Raw genomic sequence first — 27406 nt, 5'->3', positions numbered from 1 at the left:
CCAAAATAGTAAAGAAAACAAAGATAACTAAGGTCAGGGCGTGACACTACTGCCCAGTTGAATGGTCATGTGCGGCAAAAAGGACATACAGTTGAAGGAAGTTTACATACACTTTGGTTGGAGTCATTAAAACTCATTTTTTCAACCACTCCACAAATGTCTTGTTAAACAAACTATAGTTTTGACAAGTTGGTTAGGACAGCTACTTTGTGCATCACACAAGTCATTTTTCCAACAATTGTTTACAGACAGATTATTTACATACACTAAGTTGACTGTTCCTTTAAACAGCTTGGAAAATTGGAGGGGTACCTGTGTATGTATTTCAAGTCCTACCTTCAAACTCAGTGCCTCTTTGCTTGACATCATGGGAAAATCAAAAGAATGGTGTGAAAATGCAAATCAATCCCAGAACAACAGCAAAGGTCCTTGTGAAGATGCTGGAGGAAACAAAGTATCTATATCCACAGTAAAACGAGTCCTTCTTCCAAGGACCAAAACCACCATAAAAAAGCCAGGCTATGGTTTTGCAACTGCACATGGGGACAAAGATCATACTTTTTGGTCAAATGAAACAATAATATAACTGTTTGACCATAATGACCATCGTTAAATTTGGAGGAAAAAGGGGGAGGCTTGCAAGCTGAAGAACACAATCCCAACCGTGAAGCACGGGGGTGGCAGCATCATATTGTGGGGTGCTTTGCTGCAGGAGGGACTGGTGCACTTTACAAAATAGATGCCATCTTGAGTATGGGAAGTTATGGAAGCAACATCTTAAGACATCAGTTCAAGCTTGGTCGCAAATAGGTCTCCAAATGGACAATGACCCCAGCATACTTCCAAAGTTGTGGCAAAATGGCTTAAGGACAGCAAAGTCAAGGTATTGGAGTGGCCATCAGAAAGCCCTGACCTCAATCCCATAGAAAATGTGTGGGCAGAACTGAAAAAGAGTGTGCTTGCAAGGAGGCCTACAAGCTTGACTCAGTTACACCAGCTCTGTCAGGAGGATTGGGCCAAAATTCCCCCAACTTATTGTGGGAAGCTTGTGGAAGGCCACCCACACATTTGACCCAAGTTAAACAATTTAAAGGCAAATACTAATTGAGTGTATATAAACTTCTGAAACACTAGGAATGTGATAAAAGAAATTAAAGGTGAAATAAATCTTCTCTCTACTATTATTCGGACATTTCGCATTCTTAAAATAACGTGTTGATCCTAACTGACCTAAGACAGGGAATTTTTGCTACAATTAAATGTCAGGATTTGTGAAAAACTGAGTTTAAATGTATTTGGCTAAGGTGAATGTAAACTTCCGACTTCAACTGTAAGTATATTGAAGTTGTTCCCGAACAAAGCAGCACATATCACACTTAGATGTACACAGAGGGAAAGTGTCAGTAACATCCATGTCAGTCTCTCTTACGTTTGGTTTTGTACACCCCTTCACACAGCTGAAAATTCAATATTTTTGTAATGGAAAATATTTTTCGCAGCGGTTTATTTGGTACAATGATTCTCTTCACTATACTTGCTTGTTTTGTCACAAACTGAAATGTAGCGAACTATTAGAATTCTAGCAACCAGGAAATGGCCCAAATCATGTAGTTGGCTCCACCAGCTGAGTTTGTTTCTCTCTTCTCAGTACCTGGGAGGGTCTGCCCTTGGGATGGGACTACTTACTTTATCTTTGACCTATATTCTCTTAACTCCCCTCCTTTCCTGTTTCCAGTGACTCTGTACGCCTCCAGTCCCTCCTATTTTAGAGGCTTTACACTCATCGCTCTGAAGGAGGGGACGGAAGGAACCAGAGACGACCACTATGCTGGCAAATTCCAGGTAATATACTGTGCATGTTTTCTGTGCTCATATTTGAGTAATTATCTTTATATTACAAAATCACCACAAAAAAAGAGTCAATACATTCCTCCTAAAACCTCAGTAAAAACAGCTAAACGGAAGAGTTGTCTCTTTCGCTCAACTTGCGATGAAAATACACCACCTACTGAGTGAGAGAGTTCTCCAACAGTGAGAACAAACATCCTTAACTACCTCATAATGTAAAAAGGAACAAACCATCCCACAACCTGCTTAGCTTCAGCCCACACTGGCTCCTTCGTCTCCTTGAGTGTGTAACCGTCTTCTACTCTCAAGGTTTGAATCCCATTTTCATTGGCATCATCAAATGTCCCTAATGCCACCCAAAATAGATAATCAAATACATTCAATATGCATTATGGTCCTGTTGAGGTCATGACATGATTATTACAATCGCATTACTACTGACTTGTTTTTAGGTCTTTGTAGAAGTTGTTGTCAATAATGTTACATTTCATTAAATATCAAGCAAACCATTCACAGCTGGGGGGGGGGGGGCAAGCCCGCAGCCCGCCCAATGCATTGACGGTGTCTCTCAATAGTAGCCACCATTTATTTGTATATTTGAGTGATATAAAATAAAAGTGTACTATTTATTGCCTGACAGGTATGTATAGTTTAGGTTAATTTTCCATCCATTGTGGGCTCTGCCCGTCAAACAGAAGAAGGGCAAATTTGCCTGTGTATCGCTAAGATAGAAATTGATAACAACCTATTGTAAAGTGGGACTGATTGTCATCATTTAATTGCACAAATAATTGACAAATGATTCAATGAGATCAGCATGACACAGCACATCTGATTTCCCATCCTAATGAACATCTGCTGGGAGATGTACAAAAAACGTCCTCATTCATTTTAAATAAAACTAAAGTATGTGTAGATAAAGTTAGTAAAATACTCCACTTGTGCCTTAGACCTCAGAGAAACAAACACACAGATTTCCTAACCCTCCTCGCTCTTATTTATCTAGGCCAGAGAAGTTATCACCCAGGGAAGCAAGGGAAGCAAACTAAGTTTGTTTGGAGAGAGATGAGCCCAGATTAGATATAACCTTGTGTTTACAGAGATTAAAAGCATCACTTTGTTTCTACGTTGCTATGGATAGACAGACAAGCTGACTCAGTTGCATATCTGCTCGTTAGGTCAAAGGGGGCGAGTGCATTACATGTAGCAGGGATAATACACATTAGCGTTGGATGATCTACAGTAGCAGACTCCTTTAGTGAAGGAATATTATACCACAGCAGGATATGACATAGTGAGGGGGAAATGGTTAACAGGTCAGGGGAAATATATGGTCACCGTGACCAAGTTTCAATAGCCCCCTGTGTCATAATGACCATGGCATCTATCCTGATAAAGGTATAGTTGTACCACTCATTTAATCACATTTTTAAGAAGCAGAACTGAACTTCACACCTTTTCCAAAGGCAAAACATTTGGCCTGCTTTCTTTACAGCATCATACTGTTAGATTTGGGTATGATTGAGGAACTATCTGCCTGTAGCTCAGGACCTGAAACAATGATATGCATATTCTTGATACTATTTGAAAGGAAACACTTTGAAGTTTGTGGAGATGTGAAATTACTGTAGGAGAATATAACACAATAGATCGGGATAAAGATAAAATAAACAAAAAAACATGCGTTTTTATTTTTTTTTGTTGCACCATCCTTTAAATGCAAAATAAAGGCCATACATTGAGGTAGGAAGCTGGGAATAATTTAGATGTTGTCCACAACAGGGCGACAGTGTGTGTGCAAAGTTTCTGACTGATACATTCAAGAATGAGAGCTACATAATATGTAATATGAAGTCTCCCAATGGGCACAGTGATCTAAGGCACTGCATCTCCTGGTTCGAATCCAGTCTATATCACATTAACAGGCCGTTATTGAGAGTCCCATAGGGCTGCGCACAATTGGCCGGGATTGGCCTGTGTAGGCCGTCATTGTAAACAATTTTTTCTTAACTGACTTGCCTTGTTAAATAAACATTTAAATTTTTTTAAAGTCTGCCAGGTGTCCCTCACGAGTTTGCCTAAATGTACCCAAGTGGCCGAATTGGTCAATTTACTATTTTCTACCATGTAGAATAATAGTGAAGACATCAAAACTATGAAATAACACATATGGAATCATGTAGTAACCAAAAGAAGTGTTCAACAAATCTAAATATATTTTATATTTGAGATTCTTCAAAGTAGCCACCCTTTGCCTTGAGGACAGCTTTGCACACTCTTGGCATTCTCTCAACCAGCTTCATGAGGTAGTCACCTGGAATGCATTACCATTAACATGTGTGCATTGTTAAGTTAATTTCTTTCCTTGTGTTTGAGCCAATCAGTTGTGTTGTGACAAGGTAGAGGTGATATATAGAAAAAGGCCCTATTTGGTAAAAGACCAAGTTCCATATTATGGCAAGAATGGCTCAAATAAGCAAAGAGAAACAACAGTCCATCTTTACTTTAAGAGTGTGTTTTCTGTCCAAGTGATCTCCTTTTTTAAAAGCTTTTCTCACAAACCCAGCCAGCGTCAAAGCTTTTAATGGAGGGAACAGCAGTAGTGTTACCATTACCATCTCAGCTGCTGTATTTGTATAAAGCACAGTTCATTGCTGTTTTTATTTGGGCCAGAGATTGCACGCAACTGTTATTTAGTAGCATCCTTGAGCTAGCTCTCAAGGCTGAAGCTCACTGCAGCATGACATTGATGTTCTGTTTTATTTTTTAAACATTTAAAGTCAATCTGCTAATAAAGTATACAGTAATATGAGGTATAACTCTATATATTGATTCTCTTGTACTGTAGCAAACATGTTCAGACATTTGTACTGTTTGAAAAATATCACATAATAAGATTTGATATCAGAGATTGCTTGAACATCTCTACGGGTTTCCGTAGTAATGTAAGTGTTTGATTGATAGGAGGCTCAAGGCAAATGTTTAGTGCTCTCGAGTCTGGAGATTTCCATCGAGATCGGAAGAAACACGCTACTTTTAAATCACATGTTGTGACATTTTAAATATTGTGTCAGAAAGTTACATCCGCCCTGAGTCTTTTGCCAAGCTATCATTTATTCCATGTCTTGATTTTCCCCCATCTGCATCTCCTTGAAAAGGCACATATACTTTAGCAGGCGCTGCGAAGCATCTGTGTTTGCTGTGTCACTCGGGATGGAATCACTATGAAAACAGCAGTGTTCAGCTGCTCCTCCAGACTCCCCCCTCCCCCTACAAGACAATGGAATCATTCCCTCCTCCTTCCCACAGGGTAACAAATAGATATAGGCTGGGTGTTCTGTAAGAAAAGCACAGTTTCCGAAGTAACTCAACTCCAAGTTCAGCTTCCTCCTATAAATGTGTTGTTTTCCTCAGCACTGTCAGTTGTTTGTAGCTGCCTGTGACTGACAGGACCTCAATGGTGAAGAGGCACAAAAAGACATTTCACTATGAGTATAATGAGGCCTAAGGAATACTATGGAGGAATCCTGGTGGAGCTTATGTGAGTCAGAGAGAGAAAAGAGAGAGCCACAGAGAGAAAGAGACAAAGACAGAGAGAGTGAGAGATACTAGTTATAGGGAGGGAAGACTGGGCTCACGGGTGCCTAGACAGAATGCAAATTGAAACAATTGTCAGTATCAATGAAGACTTTTTCTTCTTCTTCTAAAATACCTCCAGAAGGAATTCTTCCTCTTACACAAATTTATCAAGGAAAATTGCTTCCCTCCCTTACTTCTGTCATGTGTAAAGCATCTGGCTGTTAGATCAATATGATTGTGGAGTCAGGGCAGCTGGCGAACATTCAACCGGCCCCCAGAGGTCATCTCTGTGTGAGTCTGCTGCTCGTCACGCCTGGCTTTTATTACTCTCATGGCCGTGACATAGAGGGGGACTGGGCTGGACACGCCATGGACTCACAACACTGTTTTACCACTGTTTCATTGCGTAATTTGGAGTATAAATAAATTAAATACAATTATTTTATTACTGTCCTACTTTCAAGGACAGGTGAAGGGATGCCTAGATTGTTATATACTGTACACTCAACTGTCAGTCAACCAGTCACATTTGTAGAGAGATGAGGTGAAACAACATACCTACAGTGGAATTCAATGTCATAATGTATTACGACAACTCTGTTATTGTCACGTTCTGACCTTAGTTCCTTTGTTTTGTCTTTGTTTTAGTGTGGTCAGGGCGTGAGTTGGGGTGGGCAGTCTATGTTCTTTTTTCTATGATTTGGGATTTCTGTGTTTGGCCTAGTATGGTTCTCAATCAGAGGCAGCTGTCAATCGTTGTCCCTGATTGAGAACCATTCTTAGGTAGCCTGTTTTCACCCTTGAGTTGTGGGTGATTCTTTTCTGTTCAGTGTTTTTTCAGCACCATACAGGACTGTTCATTTGTCGTTTTATTTGTTTTTGTTCAGTGTTCATTACATTATTAAAAATATGAACACTTACCACGCTGCGCATTGGTCCTCACCTTCCACCAACAGTGGCCGTTACAGTTATCTATCATTTTGAACTGAAGACATCTGAGTTTTCATCAGTTTTAAGAGAAGTTGTTCACATATCAAACTACACAAAACAGATTATTACAGTACGTGTAATGCCAGTGTTGGCATCTGAAAAGGATTCCATATGAAAACATTCAGCCACGTGTGACTGTGAAATACACTATTGATCCTGGTATGAGGGCGTAGTGGAGTGTGACGCAGCAGCGAGTTGACAACAGAATACAAATTACAGCCTGTCTAAAACGCTAAACCATTGGTTGATTACAAGGAGCCCTGAATTATAGCATAGATCATTAATGAAAATTAATCACAAGTCTGAGTTGTGATAATTGAAACATTCAACTTTATCGGCACAGACGTAGTGAGCAGAGCACCATGGGGTGAAAATTAAAATACATTTCTCAAAGATTCGTGATCTATTTTTGAAAATGGAAAATGTTAAATGGTTTATTCTTTTGCTTTTTGTCCATAAATTGATTTTGGTGAGAAGTGTTGTAATTCTGACTGGTTTCCTGTGTTCCCTAGATCATAGATGAGGAGGACACCCAGTTCATGACCAACTGTCCCCCGGCTGTGACGGAGAGCACCCCCCGCAGGAGGACCCGGATCCAAGTGTTCTGGACAGCACCACCTTCTGGCAGCGGCTGTGTCATCCTCAAGTCGGTACCTTTTTTAAAAATACTGATACTATTACAACAGTTATTACACTACTACCACTACCATTAGCCACTGTTACTGGGATTTGTTCATTTATTTGTTTGCTTTTGCAGAAGGCAACTCTTTCTGAGTTCCACAAAAAGCACAAAACAAGTCACAAAAACACTGTGTGTGTGTGTGTGTGTGTGTATATATATATATATATTTAATGTGTTTGAGTGTCCCCTCAGTAATATTTCTCATTTAAATCTAGAAGAGAAGCAGTTAGTTTCTCGTCAACCCTCATCCAGAAAAGACTGGCATGCATGTTGTTGATGTGAGTTCTGTATGTGCAAGGCACAATGCTCTGTTTTGAGCCAGCTACAGCTTTGCCAAGTCTTTCTTTGCTTCACTTGACCATATTACCGGACAGTAATCAAGATGGGACAAGACCTGTTAATGCTAACAATTATTTGTTTCAGAATACTGTTTCTCAATATTGATACAGATGTGGTCAAATATGCTAACAATTATTTGTTTCAGAATACTATTTCTCTATTGATACAGATGTGGTCAAATATATTGGCACCTTAGCACAATTCACAATTTCTTCTAAAATAAGAACAAATTATTATTTACAATGACAGCCTGGCAAGAGGCAGAATGCCTCTTGTGGGGATAGGGGCGGGGATTTAAAAAAACAATGTAAGACAAAACGGACAACACATACATATGACACTGTCAACAGCACAAATACAACAGCAAACAAAGTGTGTGTGTGGAGGCATGTGTGTGGTGTGCTTGAGGTTCAACAACATGCTTCCTTACATATGGCAACGCAAACTAGTGACATCAGGTGACAAACTAGAGACAAATACATGTCTGCGTGTTGCTAGTGATGTCCACCCGACAACCCTGTAGAGATCACAATGGTGAGATTGGTGACCAAACGAGGGGCTGCATGATACAGAGTCAAGAGCCTTCAGTGTAGAGCTTGAGGCTTGCACATACATAGTATCACCGTAGTCCAACACAGAAAGACGTTTGACGAATCAACTCTTTTCTGGCGGCAAAGAAAAAACTAGCTTTATGCCAGTAATAAAACCCAATACGCATCTTGAGTTTCCTGACAAGGCTCTTTACATGGGTGGTGAAGCGCAACTTCTCATCTACCCAAACTCCCAGATATTTGTACGTCTTCACTTGTTCTATAGAATGGCCTTCCAAGGTAGTAATTACATGGTTTTCAGAGTCTTTAGGATAGGAAATTACTATGCATTTTGTTTTTAAGGAATTCAGAAGAACCTTCAAGTCATACAGATTCTGTTGAATGTTAAACACTGTTTGAGCTTTTTCAAAAGCCAAAGTCAAACTGCTGCAACATGAATAGAGAACAGTGTCATCCGCATAAAAATGAACATCAGCTGTCTCAATATGTCTCCCAATGTTGTTGATATAAATAATAAACAACAGGGGACCTAAAATGTATCCTTGAGGCACACCCGAGCACAACTCGATGGTGTCCGACTTACAACCATCACACACTGGATTCGATTTGACATGTAGTTCACAAATCACTACAGAGCATGACCAGTAATCCCAATACACTTCAATCTCTGCAGCAAGACAGTATGGTCCACAGTGTCAAATGCCTTTGACAAGTCTATGAATACAGACACACAATGCAGCTTCTGATCCAGGTCACAATGCCTATCATTCAAAACCCTCAAAGTGTGTTTTGACAGTGCTGTAGGCCTTAAGGTAGGCCTTAAGCTGCTTATTGACAAGGGACTCCAATACCTTTGCCAGGACAGGCAATTTAGATATGGGCTGATAGTTATTAGAGAATGTTTGTTGCATACATCCTGGAATAGTTTATGGAAATAAGAAAAGGCTAATTCAACATCGGGAATGAATTCAAATCAATTCCAGCCAATTTTTCAAAAACTCTTGAGTATCAAACTGCAGTTTCTTTTCATGATGATACGTGGAGGCAGTTTAGGAACCATCCCTTACATAGACAGTAGTACAGTGATAACTTATATAATTTGCAAAACACCAGAAGCATTAAAACAATGTGGAGTGTTGTTTGAAATAAGATCAATCAAAGACCATTTTAGAGGACACTTTGCATTCAACCTTGTTACATTGTGAACAATCGGAGTTTATCAGAGTTCACCCATAAGCACAAATTGAGATTTGACATTCTGTGAGTGTAATCAAAAAATACAATCCAGGAGCCATCAATAGCAGATGAGGGTCAATAACAACAGGAGACAACAAGATTCAAGGATGCGCAGGAATTTATGTTGAAAGACAGATATTCACATTGCTTGGGTTTGGTAGAAGAAGTCAGAATGATCGCTGAAAACGTCTTTATGTATATAGCAACACCACCACCCTTAGATTTTCGTTCAGACCAAAAAACATTGTAACTATCAATGCTGTCGGGCTGTATCATCGCCTGGTACGGGAACTGCACCGGCCGCAACCGCAGGGCTCACCAGAGGGTGGCTTCCACGCGGTTACGCAAACCCTGCACCTTAGAGGCTGCTGTCCTATATACATAGACTTGGAATCACTGGCCACTTTAATAATGGAACACTAGTCACTTTAATAATGTTTACATACTGCTTTACTCACCTCATATCTATATACTGTATTCTATTCCACCATATTTTAGACAATGCCACTCCGACATTGCTCAATCTAATATTTACAGTACCAGTCAGAAGTTTGGACACACCTACTCATTCTATGGTTTTTCTTTATTTTGCCTATTTTCTGCATTGTAGAATAATAGTGATAAAATAAATAAATAAAATAAATAAATAAAACATATGGAATCATGTAGTAACAAAAAATGTTAAACAAATCAAATATATTTTATATTTGAGATTCTTCAAAGTGCCACCCTTTGCCTTGAGGACAGCTTTGCACACTCTTGGCATTCTCTCAACCAACTTCATGAGTTAGTCACCTGGAATGCATTTCAATTAACAGGTGTGCCCGAATTTGTGGAATTTCTTTCCTTAATGCATTTGAGCCAATCAGTTGTGTTGTGACAAGGTAGTAGAGGTCGACCGATTAATCGGAATGACCGATTAATTAGGGCCGATTTCAAGTTTAAATAACAATCAGTATTTTTGGGCCGAATTAAAAAAAAATATATATATAATTTTTTAAATATATTTTTATATACCTTTATTTAACTAGGCAAGTCAGTTAAGAACACATTCTTATTTTCAATGACGGCCTAGGAACGGTGGGTTAACTGCCTTGTACATTGGCAGAACGGCAGATTTTCACCTTGTCCGCTCGGGGGATCCAATCTTGCAACCTTACAGTTAACTAGTCCAACACAATAATGACCTGCCTCTCTCTCGATGCACTCCACAAGGAGACTGCCTGTTACGCGAATGCAGTAAGCCAAGGTAAGTTGCTAGCTAGCATTAAACTTATCTTATAAAAAACAATCAATCATAATCACTAGTTAACTACACATGGTTGATGATATTACTAGATATTATCTAGCGTGTCTTGCGTTGCATATAATCTGACTGAGCATACAAGTATCTGACTGAGCGGTGGTAGGCAGAAGCAGGCGCGTAAACATTCATTCAAACAGCACTTTCATGCGTTTTGCCAGCAGCTCTTCATTGTGCGTCAAGCATTGCACTGTTTATGACTTCAAGCCTATCAACTCCCGAGGTGAGGCTGGTGTAACCGAAGTGAAATGGCTAGCTAGTTAGCGTGCGCTAACTAGAGGGGCAGAAGCTATACTGTTACACTGGCAATACTAAAGTGCCTATAAGAACATCCAATTGTCAAAGGTTAATGAAATACAAATGGTATAGAGGGAAATAGTCCTATAATTCCTATAATAACTACAACCTTGCTCATGTTCTGAGCAAGGAAATGAAACGTTAGCTTTCTTACATAGCACATTGCACTTTTACTTTCTTCTCCAACACAATTTTTTTTGCATTATTTAAACCAAATTGAACATGTTTCATTATTTACTTGAGGCTAAATATATTTTATTGATGTATTATATTAAATTAAAATAAGTGTTCATTCAGTATTGTTGTAATTGTCATTATTACAATTTTCTTTTTTAAATCGGCCGATTTAATCAGTATCGGCTTTTTGGTCCTCCAAAAATCGGTATCGGCGTTGAAAAAATCATAATCGGTCGACCTCTACATGGTAGGGGTGGTATACGGAAGATAACCTTATTTTGTAAAAGACCGAGCCAATATTATGGCAAGAAGAGCTCAAATAAGCAAAACAAAACATCAATTGTTCAGAGGAGACTGCTTGAATCAGGCCTTCATGGTCGAATTGCTGCCAAGAAACCACTACTAAACGACACCAATAATAAGACGCTTAGAGACGCATTAGACCTGTGGAAATCTGTCCTTTGGTCTAATGAGTCCAAATTGGAGATTGTTGGTTCCAACCGCTGTGTGTTTGGGAGACGCAGAGTAGGTAAACGGATGATCTCCGCATGTGTGGTTCCCACCGTGAAGCATGGAGGAGAAGGTGTGATGGTGTGGGGGTGCTTTGCTGGTGACAATGTCTGTGATTTATTTAGAATTCAAGGCACACCTAACCAGCATGGCTACCACAGCATTCTGCAGCAATACGCCATCCCATCTGGTTTGGGCTTAGTGGGACTATCATTTGTTTTTCAACAGGACAATGACCCAACACACCTCCAGGCTGTGTAAGGGCTATTTGACCGAGGAGAGTGATGGAGTACTGCATCAGATATCCTGGCCTCCACAATCACCCAACCTCAACCCAATTGAGATGGTTTGGGATGAGTTGTACCGCAGAGGAAAAGGAAAAGCAGCCAACAAGTGCTCAGCGCATGTGGGAAATCCTTTAAGGCTGTTGGGAAAAGCATGCCTCCTGAAGTTGGTTGAGAGAATGCCAAGAGTGTGCAAAGCTGTCATCAAGGCAGAGGGCGGCTACTTTGAAGACTCTTTTTGAATAGTTTTTTTTTGGTTACTACATGATTCCATATGTGTTATGTCATAGTTTTGATATCTTCACTATTATTCTACAATGTGGAAAATGTTTAAAAAATAAAGAAATCCCTGGAATGAGTAGGTGTGTCAAACTTCTGACTGGTACTGTAAATATTTCTTAATTCCATTATTTTACTTTTAGATATGTGTGTATTGTTGTGAATTGTTAGATACTACTGCACTGTTGGAGCAAGGAAGACAGGCATTTCGCTACACCCACAATTACATTTGCTAAATATGTGTATGTGACCAATTTGATTTGCCAGTGTATTTGTCAGTGATATATATATTTTTTGAGACAGGTTTCAGAAAGCTACATTTGTACATTTGGAAAGTATTCAGACCTCTTGACTTTTCCCACATTTTGATACATTACATCCTTATTCAATCTACACACAATGGCAAAGCAAAAACTGTGTTTTAGAAATGTTTGCAAATTTATAAAAAAGGGAAATATCACATTTACATAAGCATTCAGACCCTTTACTCAGTACTTTGTTGAAGCACCTTTTGGCAGCGATTGCAGCCTCAAATCTTCTTGGGTATGACGCTACTAGCTTGGCACACCTGTATTTGGAGAGTTTCTCCCATTCCTCTGCAGATTCTCTTAAGCGCTGTCAGATTGGATGGGGAGCGTTGCTGCACAGCTATTTTACGGTCTCTCCAGAAATGTTCGATTGGGTTCAGGTCTGGGCTCTGGCTGGACAGCTCAAGGACATTCAGAGATTTGTCCCGAAGCCACTCCTGCTTTGTCTTGGCTGTGTGCTTAGGGTCATTGTCCTGTTGGAAGGTGAACCTTCGCCCCAGTCAGAGGTCCTGAGTGCCCTGGAGCAGGTTTTCATCAAGGATCTCTCTCTTTGTATTCTGCTCCGTTCATCTTTGCCACAATCCTTACTAGTCTCCCAGTCCCTGCATCTAAAAATCATTCCCACAGCATGATGCTGCCACCCCCATGCTTCACCGTAGGGATGGTGCTACAATGGTTCCTCCTCTTAAAAGTTGCAAGCTTGCACTGCGGGACTTAGAGGTACCCAGTGTCATGGCTTCATTGCTCCAGACCACCACAAGGGGAGTCAGAGCACTCATTATGCATTTGGGTTCCAAGGTTTTTATATGACCAAATATATCAAGTGATTCCAATGACAAGTTTTGACGCAAGCCACCCGTGCCTGGTGGCGTTTTTCAACAAAGATGGCAGACAAAACATTACGGTGGAACCAAATGTAAGTAGTTATAACGTCATAACGAGTCATGCAAGAAATGTACAATTGAGAGGAATATGTTAATGTAGAGACAAACGTTTTTGTTAATGTACGCAACTTGCTAAATAGCCATTTATCTGACTAGCTAACATTAGCCAGCTAACTAATGTTAGGAGAATAAATTTGTACTTCGTGTTGTTAAATGTTTTAGGGACTCCTGAGAACACCAGCAAACCAGGCTGTCATCGTGTGAAACAATGGATGTAAAGAATCTAGCTAGCTAAAGCATTCACTTCAAATTGAACGTACAATTGTCACGCCTTGGTCATAGTGTTTTGTGTTTTCGTTATATATTTTGGTCAGGCCAGGGTGTGACATGGGTTTATGTGTTTGGTTTCGTATTGGGGTTTTATAGGATTTGGGATTGCTATGTTTAGGGGTGTGTCTAGTTAGGCTTGGCTGCCTGAGGCGGTTCTCAATCTGGAGTCAGGTGATTCTCGTTGCCTCTGATTGGGAACCGTATTTAGGTAGCCTGAGTTTCACTTTGTATTTCGTGGGTGATTGTTCCTGTCTTTGTGTAGTGTTCACCAGATAGGCTGTATTAGGTTTCACGTTCCGTTTGTTGTTTTTGTATTCATAAGTTATTTCATGTATCGTCACTTTTTTCATTAAAATCATGAGTAACCACTACGCTGCATTTCGGTCCGACTCTCTTTCTACAAACGAAGAACGCCGTTACAGAATCACCCACCACACACGGACCGAGCAACGTGGTAACAGGCAGCGACAGCAGGAGCAGCGAAGGGAGGACGTTATGGACAGCAATGGCATGGAGTATACGACGTGGGAAGAAATCGACAGGTGGGCGGCCGACCCAGAGAGAGTGCAGGAGCCCGCTTGGGATTCGCTAGAGCAGTGTGAAGAGGGCTATAGGCGAATGGAGTCGAAAAGGAAAACACGGCGGAGCAGAGCGAAACCCGAAAGTCACCCCAAAAAATGTATTGGGGGGGGGCTCAGGGAGAGAGTGGCAGAGTCAGGAGTCAGACCTGAGCCAACTCTCCCTGTTAATCATGAGGAGCAGCGATATAAGGACTTCTGGTCTTGGGAGATGATATTAGACGGAAGAGGACCCTGGGCTCAGCCTGGTGAACATCGCTGCCCCAAGGAGGAAGCAGAGGCAGCAGGAGATAGGAGCCGACGATACGAGGGAACACGGTTGGCAAGGAAGCCCGAAAAGCAACCCAAAAAATTATTGGGGGGGGGGCTTACAGGGAGTATGGCTATGCCAGGTAGGAGACCTGCGCAAACTCCCTGTGCTTACCGAGGGGCTAAAGAGACCGGGCAGGCACCGTGTTATGCTAGTGAGCGCACGGTGTCTCCAGTGCGGGTGCATAGCCCGGTACGGTTCATATCAGCCCTTCGTATTGGCCGGGCTAGAGTGGGCATCGAGCCAGGTAAGCTTGGGCAGGCTCGGTGCTCAAGAGCTCCAGTGCACCTGCACGGTCCGGTCTATCCAGAGCCACCTCCACACACCAGTCCTCCGGTAGCAGCTCCCCGCACCAGGCTTCCTGTGCGTGTCCTCGATCCTGTAGCACCAGTTCCAGCACCACGCACCAGGCCTTCTGTGCGCCTCGCCTGTTCAGCACAGCCAGAGCCTTCCTTCCCTCCTGCGCTGTCGGAGTCTCCCGCCTGTTCAGCACAGCCAGAGCCTTCCTGCCCTCCTGCGCTGTCGGAGTCTCCCGCCTCTCCAGCGCTGTCGGAGCCTTTCTCCTCTCCTGCGCTACCGGAGTCTCCTTTCTGTTCAGCGCTTCCAGAGCCTTCCTTCCCTCCTGCGCTGTCGGAGTCTCCCGTCTGTTCAGCGCTATCAGAGCCTTTCTCCTCTACAGCGCTGCCGGAGCCTCCTGCCTGTTCGGAGCAGCCTGTGCTGCCAGTCTGCAGGGTGCTGTCAGCCTGCATGGAGCAGTCAGAGCTGTCAGTCTGCATGAAGCAGCCAGAGCTGCCAGTCTGCAAGGAGCTGCCAGTCTGCAAGGAGCTGTCAGCCTGCATGGAGCAGTCAGAGCTGTCAGTCTGCAAGGAGCTGCCAGTCTGCAGGGAGCTGTCAGTCTGCAAGGAGCTGCCAGTCTGCAAGGAGCTGCCAGTCTGCAAGGAGCTGCCAATCTGCAAGGAGCTGTCAGCCTGCATGGAGCAGTCAGAGCTGTCAGTCTGCAAGGAGCTGCCAGTCTGCAGGGTGCTGTCAGCCTGCACGGAGCAGTCAGAGCTGTCAGTCTGCATGAAGCAGCCAGAGCTGCCAGTCTGCAAGGAGCTGTCAGCCTGCATGGAGCAGTCAGAGCTGTCAGTCTGCATAGAGCAGCTAGATCCACCAGTCAGCCATGATCTTCTAGATCTGCCAGTCAACCAGATTCTTCCAGATCAGCCTGTCAACCAGAATCTTCCAGATCTGCTAGTCAACCAGAATCTTCCAGATCTGCTAGTCAACCAGAATCTTCCAGATCTGCTAGTCAACCTGAATCTTCCAGATCCGCCAGCCAGCCAGGATCTACCGGAGCCTACTACCTACCTGAGCTTCAGCTCAGTACTGGGCTTCCTCTCAGTACTGGGCTTCCTCTCAGTACTGGGCTTCCCCTCTGTTCCGGGATGCCCCTTAGTTCCGGGCTGCCCCTCAGTTCCGGGCTGCCCCTCAATCCCGAGTTGCCCCTCAGTCCCGAGCTGCCCCTCAGTCCCGAGCTGCCCCTCAGTCCCGAGCTGCCCCTCAGTCCCGAGCTGTCCCTCAGTCCCGAGATGCCCCTCATTCACGAGCTGTTCCTCAGTTCTGTGGGGTTCTGGGTGAGGACTATTAGGCCATGGTCGGCGGCGAGGGTGGATTATCCCAGGACGCGAAGGGGAGGAACTAGGACATTAATGAAGTGAGGTCCATGTCCCGAGCCGGAGCCGCCACCAAGGACAGACGCCCACCCGGACCCTCCCTATGGTTTTGAGGTGCGTCCGGGAGTCCGCACCTTGGGGGGGGGGGGGGGTTCTGTCACGCCTTGGTCATAGTGTTTTGTGTTTTCGTTATATATTTTGGTCAGGCCAGGGTGTGACATGGGTTTATGTGTTTAGTTTCGTATTGGGGTTTTATAGGATTTGGGATTGCTATGTTTAGGGGTGTGTCTAGGCTTGGCTGCCTGAGGCGGTTCTCAATCTGGAGTCAGGTGATTCTCGTTGCCTCTGATTGGGAACCGTATTTAGGTAGCCTGAGTTTCACTTTGTATTTCGTGGGTGATTGTTCCTGTCTTTGTGTAGTGTTCACCAGATAGGCTGTATTAGGTTTCACGTTCCGTTTGTTGTTTTTGTATTCATAAGTTATTTCATGTATCGTCACTTTTTTCATTAAAATCATGAGTAACCACTACGCTGCATTTCGGTCCGACTCTCTTTCTACAAACGACTATTTACTTGCTTATTGTGTAGTGGAGGATAAAAATAACTGTATGCCTATGGATGTGTGTCTAGCTACAGTATGTAGCCGATCTGTGTATGGACCCTAAAACGTTAGGTTCTGAACTGGTATAAATATTAATCTATGAACCTCAGTTTACATACACTTAGATTGGAGTCATTAAAACTCATTTTTCAACCACTCCACAAATGTCTTGTTAACAAACTATAGTTTTAGCAAATCGGTTAGGACATCTACTTTGTGCATGACACAAGCCATTTTTTCAATTTCTTTTCCATTTACAGACAAATGATTTCACTTATAATTCACTGTATCACAAATCCAGTGGGTCAGAAGTTTACAAGTTGACTAAGTTGACTGTGCCTTTAAACAACATGGAAAATTCCAGAAAATGTTATGGCTTAGAAGCTTCTGATAAGCTAATTGACATCATTTGAGTCAATTGGAGGTGTACCTGTGGATGTATTTCAAGGCCTACCTTCAAACTCAGTGCCTCTTTGCTTGCCATCATGGGAAAAATCTAAAGAAATCATCCAAGACCTTTTTTTGTAGACCTCCACAAGGGGTTCATCCTTGGGAGCAATTTCCAAAGCCCTGAAGGTACCATGTTCATCTGTACAAACAATAGTATGCATGTATAAACACCACAGCTGTCATACCGCACAGGAAGGGGACACGTTCGGTCTCCTAGAGATGAATGTACTTCGGTGCGAAAAGTGCAAATCAATCCCAGAACAACAGCAAAGGGCCTTGTGAAGATGCTGGAGGAAACCGGTACAAAAGTATCTATATCCACAGCAAAACAAGTCCTATATGGATATAACCTGAAAGGCCTCTCTGCAAGGAAGAAGCCACTGCTCCAAAACCACCATAAATAAGCCAGACTACGGTTTGCAACTGCACATGGGGACAAAGATCGTCGTTTTTGGAGAAATAGAACTGTTTGGCCATAATGACCATTGTTATGTTTGGAGGGAAAAGGGGGAGGCTTGCAAGCCGAAGGACATCATCCCAACCGTGAAGCACAGAGGTGGCAGCATCATGTTGTGGGAGTGCTTTGCTGCAGGAGGGACTGGTGCACTTCCCAAAATAGATGGCATCATGAGGTTGGAAAATTATGTGGATATATTGAAGCAACATCTAAAGACATTGGTCGAAAATGGGTCTTCCAAATGGACAATGACCCCAAGCATACTTCCAAAGTTGTGGAAAAATGGCTTAAGGACAACAAAGTCAAGGTATTAGAGTGTCCAGAAAGCCCTGACCTCAATCCTATAGAACATTTGTGGGCAGAACTGAAAAACCATGTGCGAGCAAGGAGGCCTACAAACATGACTCAGTTACACCAGCTCTGTCAGGAGGAATGGGCCAAAATTCACCCAACTTATTGTGGGAAGTTTGTGGAAGGCTACCCGAAACGTTTGACACAAGTTAAACAATTTAAAGGCAATGCTACCAAATACTAATTGAGTGTATGTAAACTTCTGACCCACTGGGAGTGTGATGAAAGAAATAAAAGCTGAAATAAATCTTCACTCTACTATTATTCTGACATTTCACATTCTTAATATAAATGGTGATCCTATCTGACCTAAAACAGGGAATTTTTGCTACGATTAAATGTCAGGAATTGTGAAAAACCGAGTTGAAATGTTTTTTGCTAAGGTGTATGTAAACTTCCCACTTCAACTGTACATGTACTGTAGTTATTACCACGCATGAGATTCCCACATTGTACACTGTACATTGAATATACATTAATTCACTGATCATGTACTCTTCCTCGGTAAATAAAGGTGCAGTTCTGGTATGAATCTCTGATACATTCTTTTCAGTCATATCAAACTCCATTATTTGAATGATGCTGTCTGCATGTATGTATTACAATTAATAATTTCAACAGTGTTTACCACTCCTGCTCCTGGGACATCAATGATTACACATTGTAACTATGCAGTAGACTAGAAACATGGTTGATTTGTAATTCATATATGCATTAAATAAATGATGCATATCTAACTTCCTTCTGCATTAATCTGAGGACACAGGATAGTATTTCAATGAGATACTTAATTTCAACCAGTGGAGAATGTGAAACGCATTATTGAAAGAAGTTCATTATCCAGGTGTAATTATAATGCATTATAATTATGATAATTGTAATATTATATAATACAAGTTCAATCTGGTGTGTGCATTATAAAACGAGGAAGAAAGATGAGGTGGGGAGATAGGTGTAGAAGACAGAAAGGAAAAAAAGACAAGAACAGCATAATGAATTACACTGCTACCCTAATATTCTCTCAGTTCATCACAATTGCGGTGTCTCCTAACCAGCATTGGGCCCCCAGTTGGCCTGAAGGTTACCTTAAGAGTGGGTGAGGTGGCGATGACGGGACTGGCTTCCTCTCTCACATCAAAACATACCTGCAGACGAGAGACCGATGGATAGAGAGAGAGCATGGAAAAGGGAAAGGAACAAGATGGGAACAACAACAATTTGTTGCAAGTTGGGGAGGGGGGCTAATTGCTGAACAATAGACTATTCAACCTACCAAAGAATAGTCTAATAGCCGAGCTAGGTGTGAAAAAAATACTATCACAGACCAGATTTGCCCTAATGACCAAAGGGTAGCTTGCTACTCAATGTAATAAAGTAATGACTTTTCAAATAAGTTCCCTTACACCTTATGTTGGCTGACAATTTGTTAGCTACGCTGCCCTTACGAGCCACATAGCATATCATTACAGCAGTATGTACCGTTTATTGACTTGATTATTCCAGTCATTCTTAGCTGAGCAAAATGGGATAGTTGTTGTGCTTTCTCAATGGATCATTCGGGTGCTTTCGTAAATTCGCTTTGGCTATCCATAGGCTGGACAATAGAACGAGTCAAAATTCACCCTGGCTATCCATAGGCTGGACAATAGAATGAGTCAAAATTCACCCAAGGCTGAAAAATGGCTGAAGAACGTTGGTTAAACTGGAACACTAGCGAGCGCCCAAAGCAAATTAATGGAATCGAACGTTCGCAGAGCCTGTTTTGACTGGAGAATTAGAATTCCATTTAGCCTAAATGGCACAAAAAAATGTATCCCTTTTTATTTTAACACTACAATCTGTTCGTTGGATGAAACTGGAAAAAAAACATATTGTGTAGAAAGTAAACATCTGCACCTCGATGGTGTCAACTGTGCTTATGTCTGTGTAATGAGAAAAAAAAAAAAAAAATCTGACTTTTTCTGGTCTAGCGATCGATGACAAAGAAGCTCGTTGCCCAGACTTACATAATTACAAAGAGGAGATTCTCCTGATTTATAATGGTGCCCGACTTGAAAAAAACCCAAAATATTCACAGTGAGATATTTGGCGAAATAGACCAGCATGCCTCTCCGTAGGAAAACAATGGGGGGAGCTCAGCGTTCCAGGGACAAAAAATATTTTGGGGTTAGCATTTGATGACAACCGAGCTAGCTTCCCAGGCTCACATAATTAGAAAGAGGAGATTCTCATGATTAAAATGGCGCCTGACTTGAAAAAAATCTAAATATACACATTGCGAGATATTTGGCAAAATAGACAGATATGCCTATGTTTCCCCCACAGGAAACAATGGGAAGACCGCAGAGTTCCAATATTTTTTGTTGTTGTTGTTTACATTTTAACTATAAAACAACGTAAGCAGGTCTCATTGCCAACAATAGCGAAGCAGGCATTGTGACGTTGAACAATTATTTGGGAATAGAACGTTTGGAAGGTGATTTGGTGCCACAGTGCTCAATAGGAGCTGGCAGGGTGAAAAATGCAATGAACTAGTTGAATGCAATGAACTAGTTTTTATCAAAAAAGAACGTTGTTTAGAATTTCATGTATCCAGCCTACTATCAACACGGATTTCAGAGCACTCTCGTCTGAGTGTTCGAGAGAGCAGAATAATCCATTTACGACCGCTCAACACCCGTTGAATATGGCCGGTGTCAGTAAACGTCGGGAAAAAAGCGCAATTAAATTGTTTCCAGTACCACATTTACAGTCACCAACGCTCTGGTTAACACGAAAACTGCCTTACCAGCTCAGCTAGGGCGAGTATGGTCAGAGTGGTCTCATTTGTGTCTGGAAGTAGCTAGCAAGCTAGCCAACATTAGCTTGGATGCTTGACTGTCGTTATAAGGCCAGACCGCTCAAATCAACCCTACTCCTCGGCCCGAACGTCCAGTGTGCCCTCCGAGAGTGAAACGGTCTGAATGTACAATCTGACAATGGTCTGAATTTATGAGCGTCACGTTGTCCAGCGCCATATTGTCTGTTCCATCCTAGCGGAAACCCAGAGGGTTTGTTGGTGCTAGGTTTCCTCCAGAATTGTCGCTTGGCATTCAGGCCAAAGAGTTCAATCTTGGTTTCAAGCGTCACACCTAAGAAGACTGTAGTCGCTGCCAAAGGTGCTTCAGAAAAGTACTGAGTAAAGGGTCTGAATACTTATGTAAATGTGATATTTCAACTTTTTATGATAAATGATGTGGTATTGTTTATAGATTGATTAGGGGGAAAAAACATTTATCAATTTTAGAATAAGGCTGTAACATAACAAAATATCTTAAGTCTAGGGGTCTGAATACTTTCATAAGGCACTGTATGTAAAAATTGATTCTCCAATAAAATCCCTGGTCACACTTGTAGGCGATGTCATGACGTTAGTTAGCATAGCTTATGCGCAGAAACGTGTCATCCGGTCTAATGGTTGTGTCGCGTCAAACTGTGAATGTGCAGCCATAAAATTAAATGAATGTTTCTGGCAATTTTGTAATTTGAGATGGAGCTGAATTTGTCTATGATCTTCAGAGCCTTTGGGAGGGATTGAGCTACATCATCTAGAGAAAGTTAGATATCGTCGGCGTGTAATTAGATAATGTCATCCGTAGAACTGAGAGCTATTGGTGTAATTTCTTTACGTTGTCGAATTACCGTGGCCAGGGGCTCCATAGACAATACAAATTGCAGAGTTGAGATGGGATCACCTTGCCTGCTACTTCTAGTCTAAATGGAACAGAGCAGGTAATGCATGTTATTACTATGGCTGAGGGATTAGCATATAGTATTTTAATAATATTTAAAAAATTGAAGCCAAGTCCCATATGTTTAAAAACTGACCAAAGATATGACCATTTTAGTCTATCAAAAGCTTTTTCTGCGTCAAGATATATCATTGCCCAATGAGCTTTAGTTTCTGATGAAGCATGTTAGATCTGTAATAATTTTTTTAACAGACACGCTTTGGTCCAGATGTACAAATTTGGGTAGTACTTTTCGAGACGGGACAAAATAATTTTTGAAAATTGTTTAATATCTGTATTTATCAAAGGTAGAGGGCAATAGTGAGAGCACTGGATGGCGTCCTTAATTTTTTTTTTAACAAAGGTAAATTACTGCTGTATTTACATCCCTTCCAAATGAACCCTTTTGTGAACGGCTCTGCTAATCATTTCAAGTAACAGTGGACTTAATTGGTTCCATATTTTTAAATAGACCCCAGAAGAAATACTGGTGATTTTCCTTTTATTCAAGTTGTCCAATGTGGGCTCCCAGCAAGTTGATGTAGGCTCCCAGTAAGCTGGCTTCCTCAGTTGAGAGAAGAGGAGTTTTTATATCTTTAAAAAAAAATACTCTATCTGGCTTGGTGTGGATATACAATAAAAGAGGTGTACAGTTCATTATAGAAATGGGAGAATCTTTGGTTAGTAATGTTGGTTATGATAGTAATTCACCTGATTCAGATTCAATAGCTGCAATATCTGCTAATTGATCATTACTGAGAAGCTTGTTAGACAGATTTTTGTCCCGCATGTCCAGAATGGCATTCAAATTTGTCCAGTAACCAGTTGTAATTTTTTTTTTTAGGCGGTGGATCAACTTTATTATTGCAGATATATTGTTGCGTCCGTCAATGTAATTGTCTGTATCATTTCCAATCCCCCATAGATTTATTTTGGTAAATATATATATCCATATGCATACATTAACATTCATACATATACACATATATACAGTGGGGCAAAAAAGTATTTAGTCAGCCACCAATTGTGCAAGTTCTCCCACTTAAAAATATGAGAGAGGCCTGTAATTTTCATCATAGGTACACTTCAAATATGACAGACAAAATGAGAAAGAAATTCCAGAAAATCACATTGTAGGATTTTTAATGAATTTATTTGCAAATTATGGTGGAAAATAAGTATTTGGTCAATAACAAAAGTTTATCTCAATACTTTGTTATATACCCTTTGTTGGCAATGACAGAGGTCAAACGTTTTGTGTAAGTCTTCACAAGGTTTTCACACACTGTTGCTGGTATTTTGGCCCATTCCTCGATGCAGATCTCCTCTAGAGCAGTGATACTTTGGGGCTGTTGCTGGGCAACACGGACTTTCAACTCCTTCCAAAGATTTTCTATGGGGTTGAGATCTGGAGACTGGCTAGGCCACTCCAGGACCTTGAAATGCTTCTTACGAAGCCACTCCTTCGTTGCCCGGGCGGTGTGCTTGGGATCATTGTCATGCTGAAAGACCCAGCCACGTTTCATCTTCAATGCCCTTGCTGATGGAAGGAGGTTTTCACTCAAAATCTCATGATACATGGCCCCATTCATTCTTTCCTTTACACGGATCAGTCGTCCTGGTTCCTTTGCAGAAAAACAGCCCAAAAGCATGATGTTTCCACCGCAATGCTTCACAGTAGGTATGGTGTTCTTTGGATGCAACTCAGCATTCTTTGTCCTCCAAACACGACGAGTTGAGTTTTTACCAAAAAGTTATATTTTGGTTTCATATGACCATATAACACTCTCCCAATCTTCGTCTGGATCATCCAAATGCTCTCTAGCAAACTTCAGATGGTCCTGGACATGTACTGGCTTAAGCAGGGGGACACATCTGGCACTGCAGGATTTGAGTCCCTGGCGGCGTAGTGTGTTACTGATGGTAGGCTTTGTTACTTTGGTCCCACCTCTCTGCAGGTCATTCACTAGGTCCCCTCGTGTGGTTCTGGGATTTTTGCTCACCTTTCTTGTGATCATTTTGACCCTACGGGGTGAGATCTTGCGTGGAGACCCAGATCGAGGGAGATTATCAGTGGTCTTGTATGTCTTCAATTTCCTAATAATTGCTCCCACAGTTGATTTCTTCAAACCAAGCTGCTTACCTATTGCAGATTCAGTCTTCCCAGCCTGGTGCAGGTCTACAATTTTGTTTCTGGTGTCCTTTGACAGCTCTTTGGTCTTGGCCATAGTGGAGTTTGGGGTGTGACTGTTTGAGGTTGTGGACAGGTGTCTTTTATACTGATAACAAGTTCAAACAGGTGCCATTAATACAGGTACCATTAATACAGCCCCACTGTATATAAACTCCAGTCGTACTTTATCATAAGCCTTTTCAAAGTCGGCTATGAAAACCAGAACTGGTTTCCCCGATATTTCATAGTGTTATATTGTTTCCAGTACTTGTCTAATATTATCTCCAATGTATCGTCCATGTAAAAAAACCTGTCTGATAAGGATGAGTAATATCTGACAAAACCTATTTAATTCTATGTGCCAAGCTTTTAGCTACAATTTTTGCATCACAACACTGAAGTGTAAAAGACCTAAATTATTTTTAAATGGACTGGATCTTTATATATACCACTTGGATCCTGTTTCAGTAATAATGAAATCAGACCTTCTTGTTGTGTTTCTGAAAATCTACCATTTATATAGGAGTGCTTAAAACATGTTAAAAAAACAGTTGTAATTAATTTAATTCTAACAATATGCTGTTCAGAGAAAAAAAAAAAAACTTAGGATCATATGAATTTGGAACATGCACATTATTAAAGGACATTTTCTTTCCATTATGGATACATTTAAGGAAAGTGATTCGGCTTTTTTGGTCTTTTGCAGCATGTGTGTTTCTTGGAATATTCTTGCTCCATCAATATGGTTTCTTGCTAGGATTTCAAGACAGCTGGAAGGTTTAATAGGTGAGTTTAGGCCTAACGTATAGCTAGCGGACCCATAGGGAAACCCACCCATTGACACAGCTGTCTGTCATTTAGCAATTCTGGACACAAAGACAAAACCATCTCATTGTCCTTGTCATCAGAGAGGTCAGTGTCACTCAGATTGTTCTCAGTTCTGACTTGTGCTTATTCCTATTGAGTCTTCCTTGTCTGTCGTTTATTTGGATCATGGCCTAGTGTCTTTCCCTCTGTCTCGAGGCAAGTCATCGATAAGTAGTAACAAATTGCGGTGTAGGATTCTCTGCATCCCAGTGGGATTATCAGGTCGAACTTTGTAGACAGGGTTTTCACCCACCTGTTCCACAACCATGGTATCCTTCTCCCAGTAGGCTCTCCGTTTACCTGGCCTTCCTCTTTCCCGTAGATTTCTGAAAAGCACACGGGTCCCCAGGTTGAAGAGTGATGCTTATTTTTTTCGACTTTTCCTGTGCAAATGATTGTTGTCTGTTCTTTGAGGTAATCTGATAGCAAGGCATCTGAACAGGTCATTTTAAACTTACGGATCAGGTTGTGGTGAAGTTTGGCTGGATATCCAAAGCATGGAATATAGTCATTAAAGATCTTTTAAGAGGGGTCACATGACCAACAGGCATTATGGTCGCTCTAATCACCAGAGCTCCGCAAACCCAATTTCTCTTTTTCCCCCCATATTTTAAACACATTATTTATATAATTAACTCTTAAAAAATGAACCAAAGACTGACTAACAATGCCAATTACCCAAGGAGGAAAGAAACATGGCACTTCTCTGAGTTCTATGCCATAGTTAAGTGTCAAAAGAAAGCCCTCAGCACTGAAACTGAGGCCTTCATAGCTGGCTACATTTCTGAGGCGTTAGCCAAGCAACAGAACTCTTTTGAAGCTATGTTACAATGGGTGTTAGCTGAGGTGGTGGAACCACTCAACAAAAAAAACATCAAGCGACTTGAGTGGCTGTTGAAGCACTTACAATTGACATTGAGAGTGGTTGACAACCTGCCTACTAAAGTGGACAATCAGCCAGGTGGAATTAGGGAAAGCAAACAGAAAATCAACAACTGTTCTTCACAACTGAAGATGATGCAGCTCAAGATGGCTGAAATGGAGGACCGTTCAGGTTGCTCAAATTTAAGATTAATTTATTTAAAATATGGAGAAGAGACTGACGACCGCATTGAATTTCTACAGGGAATGATCTCTAAATGGATCCCATCCATATCTCACAAGGTTGCGATAGAAAGAGCCCACTGACCTGGGACTGGTAATGCGACCAACAGACCAAGGACGCTGATCTTCAAGGTCCTCTGGTACAATGACCACCAAGCCGTTCTACAAGGAGCCAGGGCAACAGAGCTCATTCACCATGCCGGCAAGGTGGTTTTTCCCTGACTACAGCACCTACACCTCCCAACGCCCCAAATCCTTCAACGATGTCCAGAGCAAACTCCGACTGAGGGGCATCCAGCCATTCCTCTCTTATCCAGCTACGCACCGGACCACACACAGGGGAAAGCACCTGTCAATCACCACAGCACAAGACGCAGAGGTGTTTGTGGCATCACTGGGAGAGGACAACCACGAGCACGAGCACCGCAGTGAGCACCGCTGGTCCTGTTGTGAGGAGGAAGAACTTCAGCAACATAGCACCAGCAAGCTAGCGTACTAGCTATCCAGGTAGCTGGGTGATTGGGACAGTGATGTTACAGCTAATCTTAGCAGCTAAGTCATCACAACTGTTAGCTAGCTAACTAATTCTCTTCAGTAGTGTCCAGTATAACTTACATGTTGTTGCAAGTTAACCTAGATTCGACAAACAAAAAGTTTTATTTTACAACTAAGTTACGTTCAAAACTTTCTGTGCTAGCAAGCTACTACTAGACAGAGTTATCTAGCTAACCTAGCCAGCAGCTAGCTAGCTTGTTTCACGTTGCGATGACAACTGCATAGCTAGAGTCAGCTAAGTCAGCTATCAACATCACCACTGAATTATTTAGATCTCCATGTACCATTTGTACTACATTTAGGCTTACTTGTTCAGTCATTTGAGCATTTCTTGCCTTTCTCATATCTCCTTTGCGTCAGTTAATGCAAAAATATTTAGGAAATGGAGGGATATGGGGAGGGTTTTAGACACTGCAGTTGAAACCACTGCGTTCAGTCATGGGTCTAACATTGAGGGGAGAGGGAGAACTGTTGTGTCCTAACCTGTCAGGGAGTGGAGGGATTATTTGTTTTAATTGCTTTGATACATTTTGTAGGGTTATTAGGGTGGGATGGCAATCTGAAGGGTTTTGTAATTTGATATGTAATTTTATCCAACAATGGATATGTTTACAGTTTTTCCTGGAATATCTGGTTTACAGTTATTTAGTTGGCCACTGAATAGTGATTCTATAGCTATCATAAATTACACCCCCCCCCCCCCCCTTTATCAATCAAACTGGAATTCAGATCAATTTAGTGATCATTTCCTGTAATCTGAGGGTCCTAATGAGCCAAATAAGCAAATGAAATGTCTTGACGTATTACATAGGGATAAAGTTGACGTTGCTCTATTGCAAGAGACACATCTTTTAAAGGGTGATGTCTGTAGACTTCAAAACAAATACTACAAACTGGCAGCTGCTTCATTTTTCACATCGAAATCTAAAGAGGTGCTT

At 41.6% G+C, this 27406-nt stretch overlaps 1 protein-coding gene across 2 annotated transcripts in view; it reads left to right on the top strand.

Annotated features, from left to right (window-relative positions):
- Positions 1-27406, top strand: part of LOC109889591 (spondin-1-like) — a 134456-nt gene that overhangs the window by 7208 nt on the left and 99842 nt on the right. For both annotated transcript variants that reach the window (XM_020481138.2, XM_020481139.2), the window contains exons 3-4: positions 1736-1842; positions 6930-7063. In XM_020481138.2, the coding sequence (XP_020336727.1) occupies positions 1736-1842; positions 6930-7063 (241 nt within the window). The remainder of the gene's footprint in view (positions 1-1735; positions 1843-6929; positions 7064-27406) is intronic.

The sequence above is a fragment of the Oncorhynchus kisutch genome, linkage group LG4 (genome assembly GCF_002021735.2).
Source record: "Oncorhynchus kisutch isolate 150728-3 linkage group LG4, Okis_V2, whole genome shotgun sequence".
NCBI lineage: Eukaryota > Metazoa > Chordata > Actinopteri > Salmoniformes > Salmonidae > Oncorhynchus > Oncorhynchus kisutch.
Note: the sequence above shows the minus strand (reverse complement) of the source record. Positions and strands in the feature narration are given on the sequence as shown.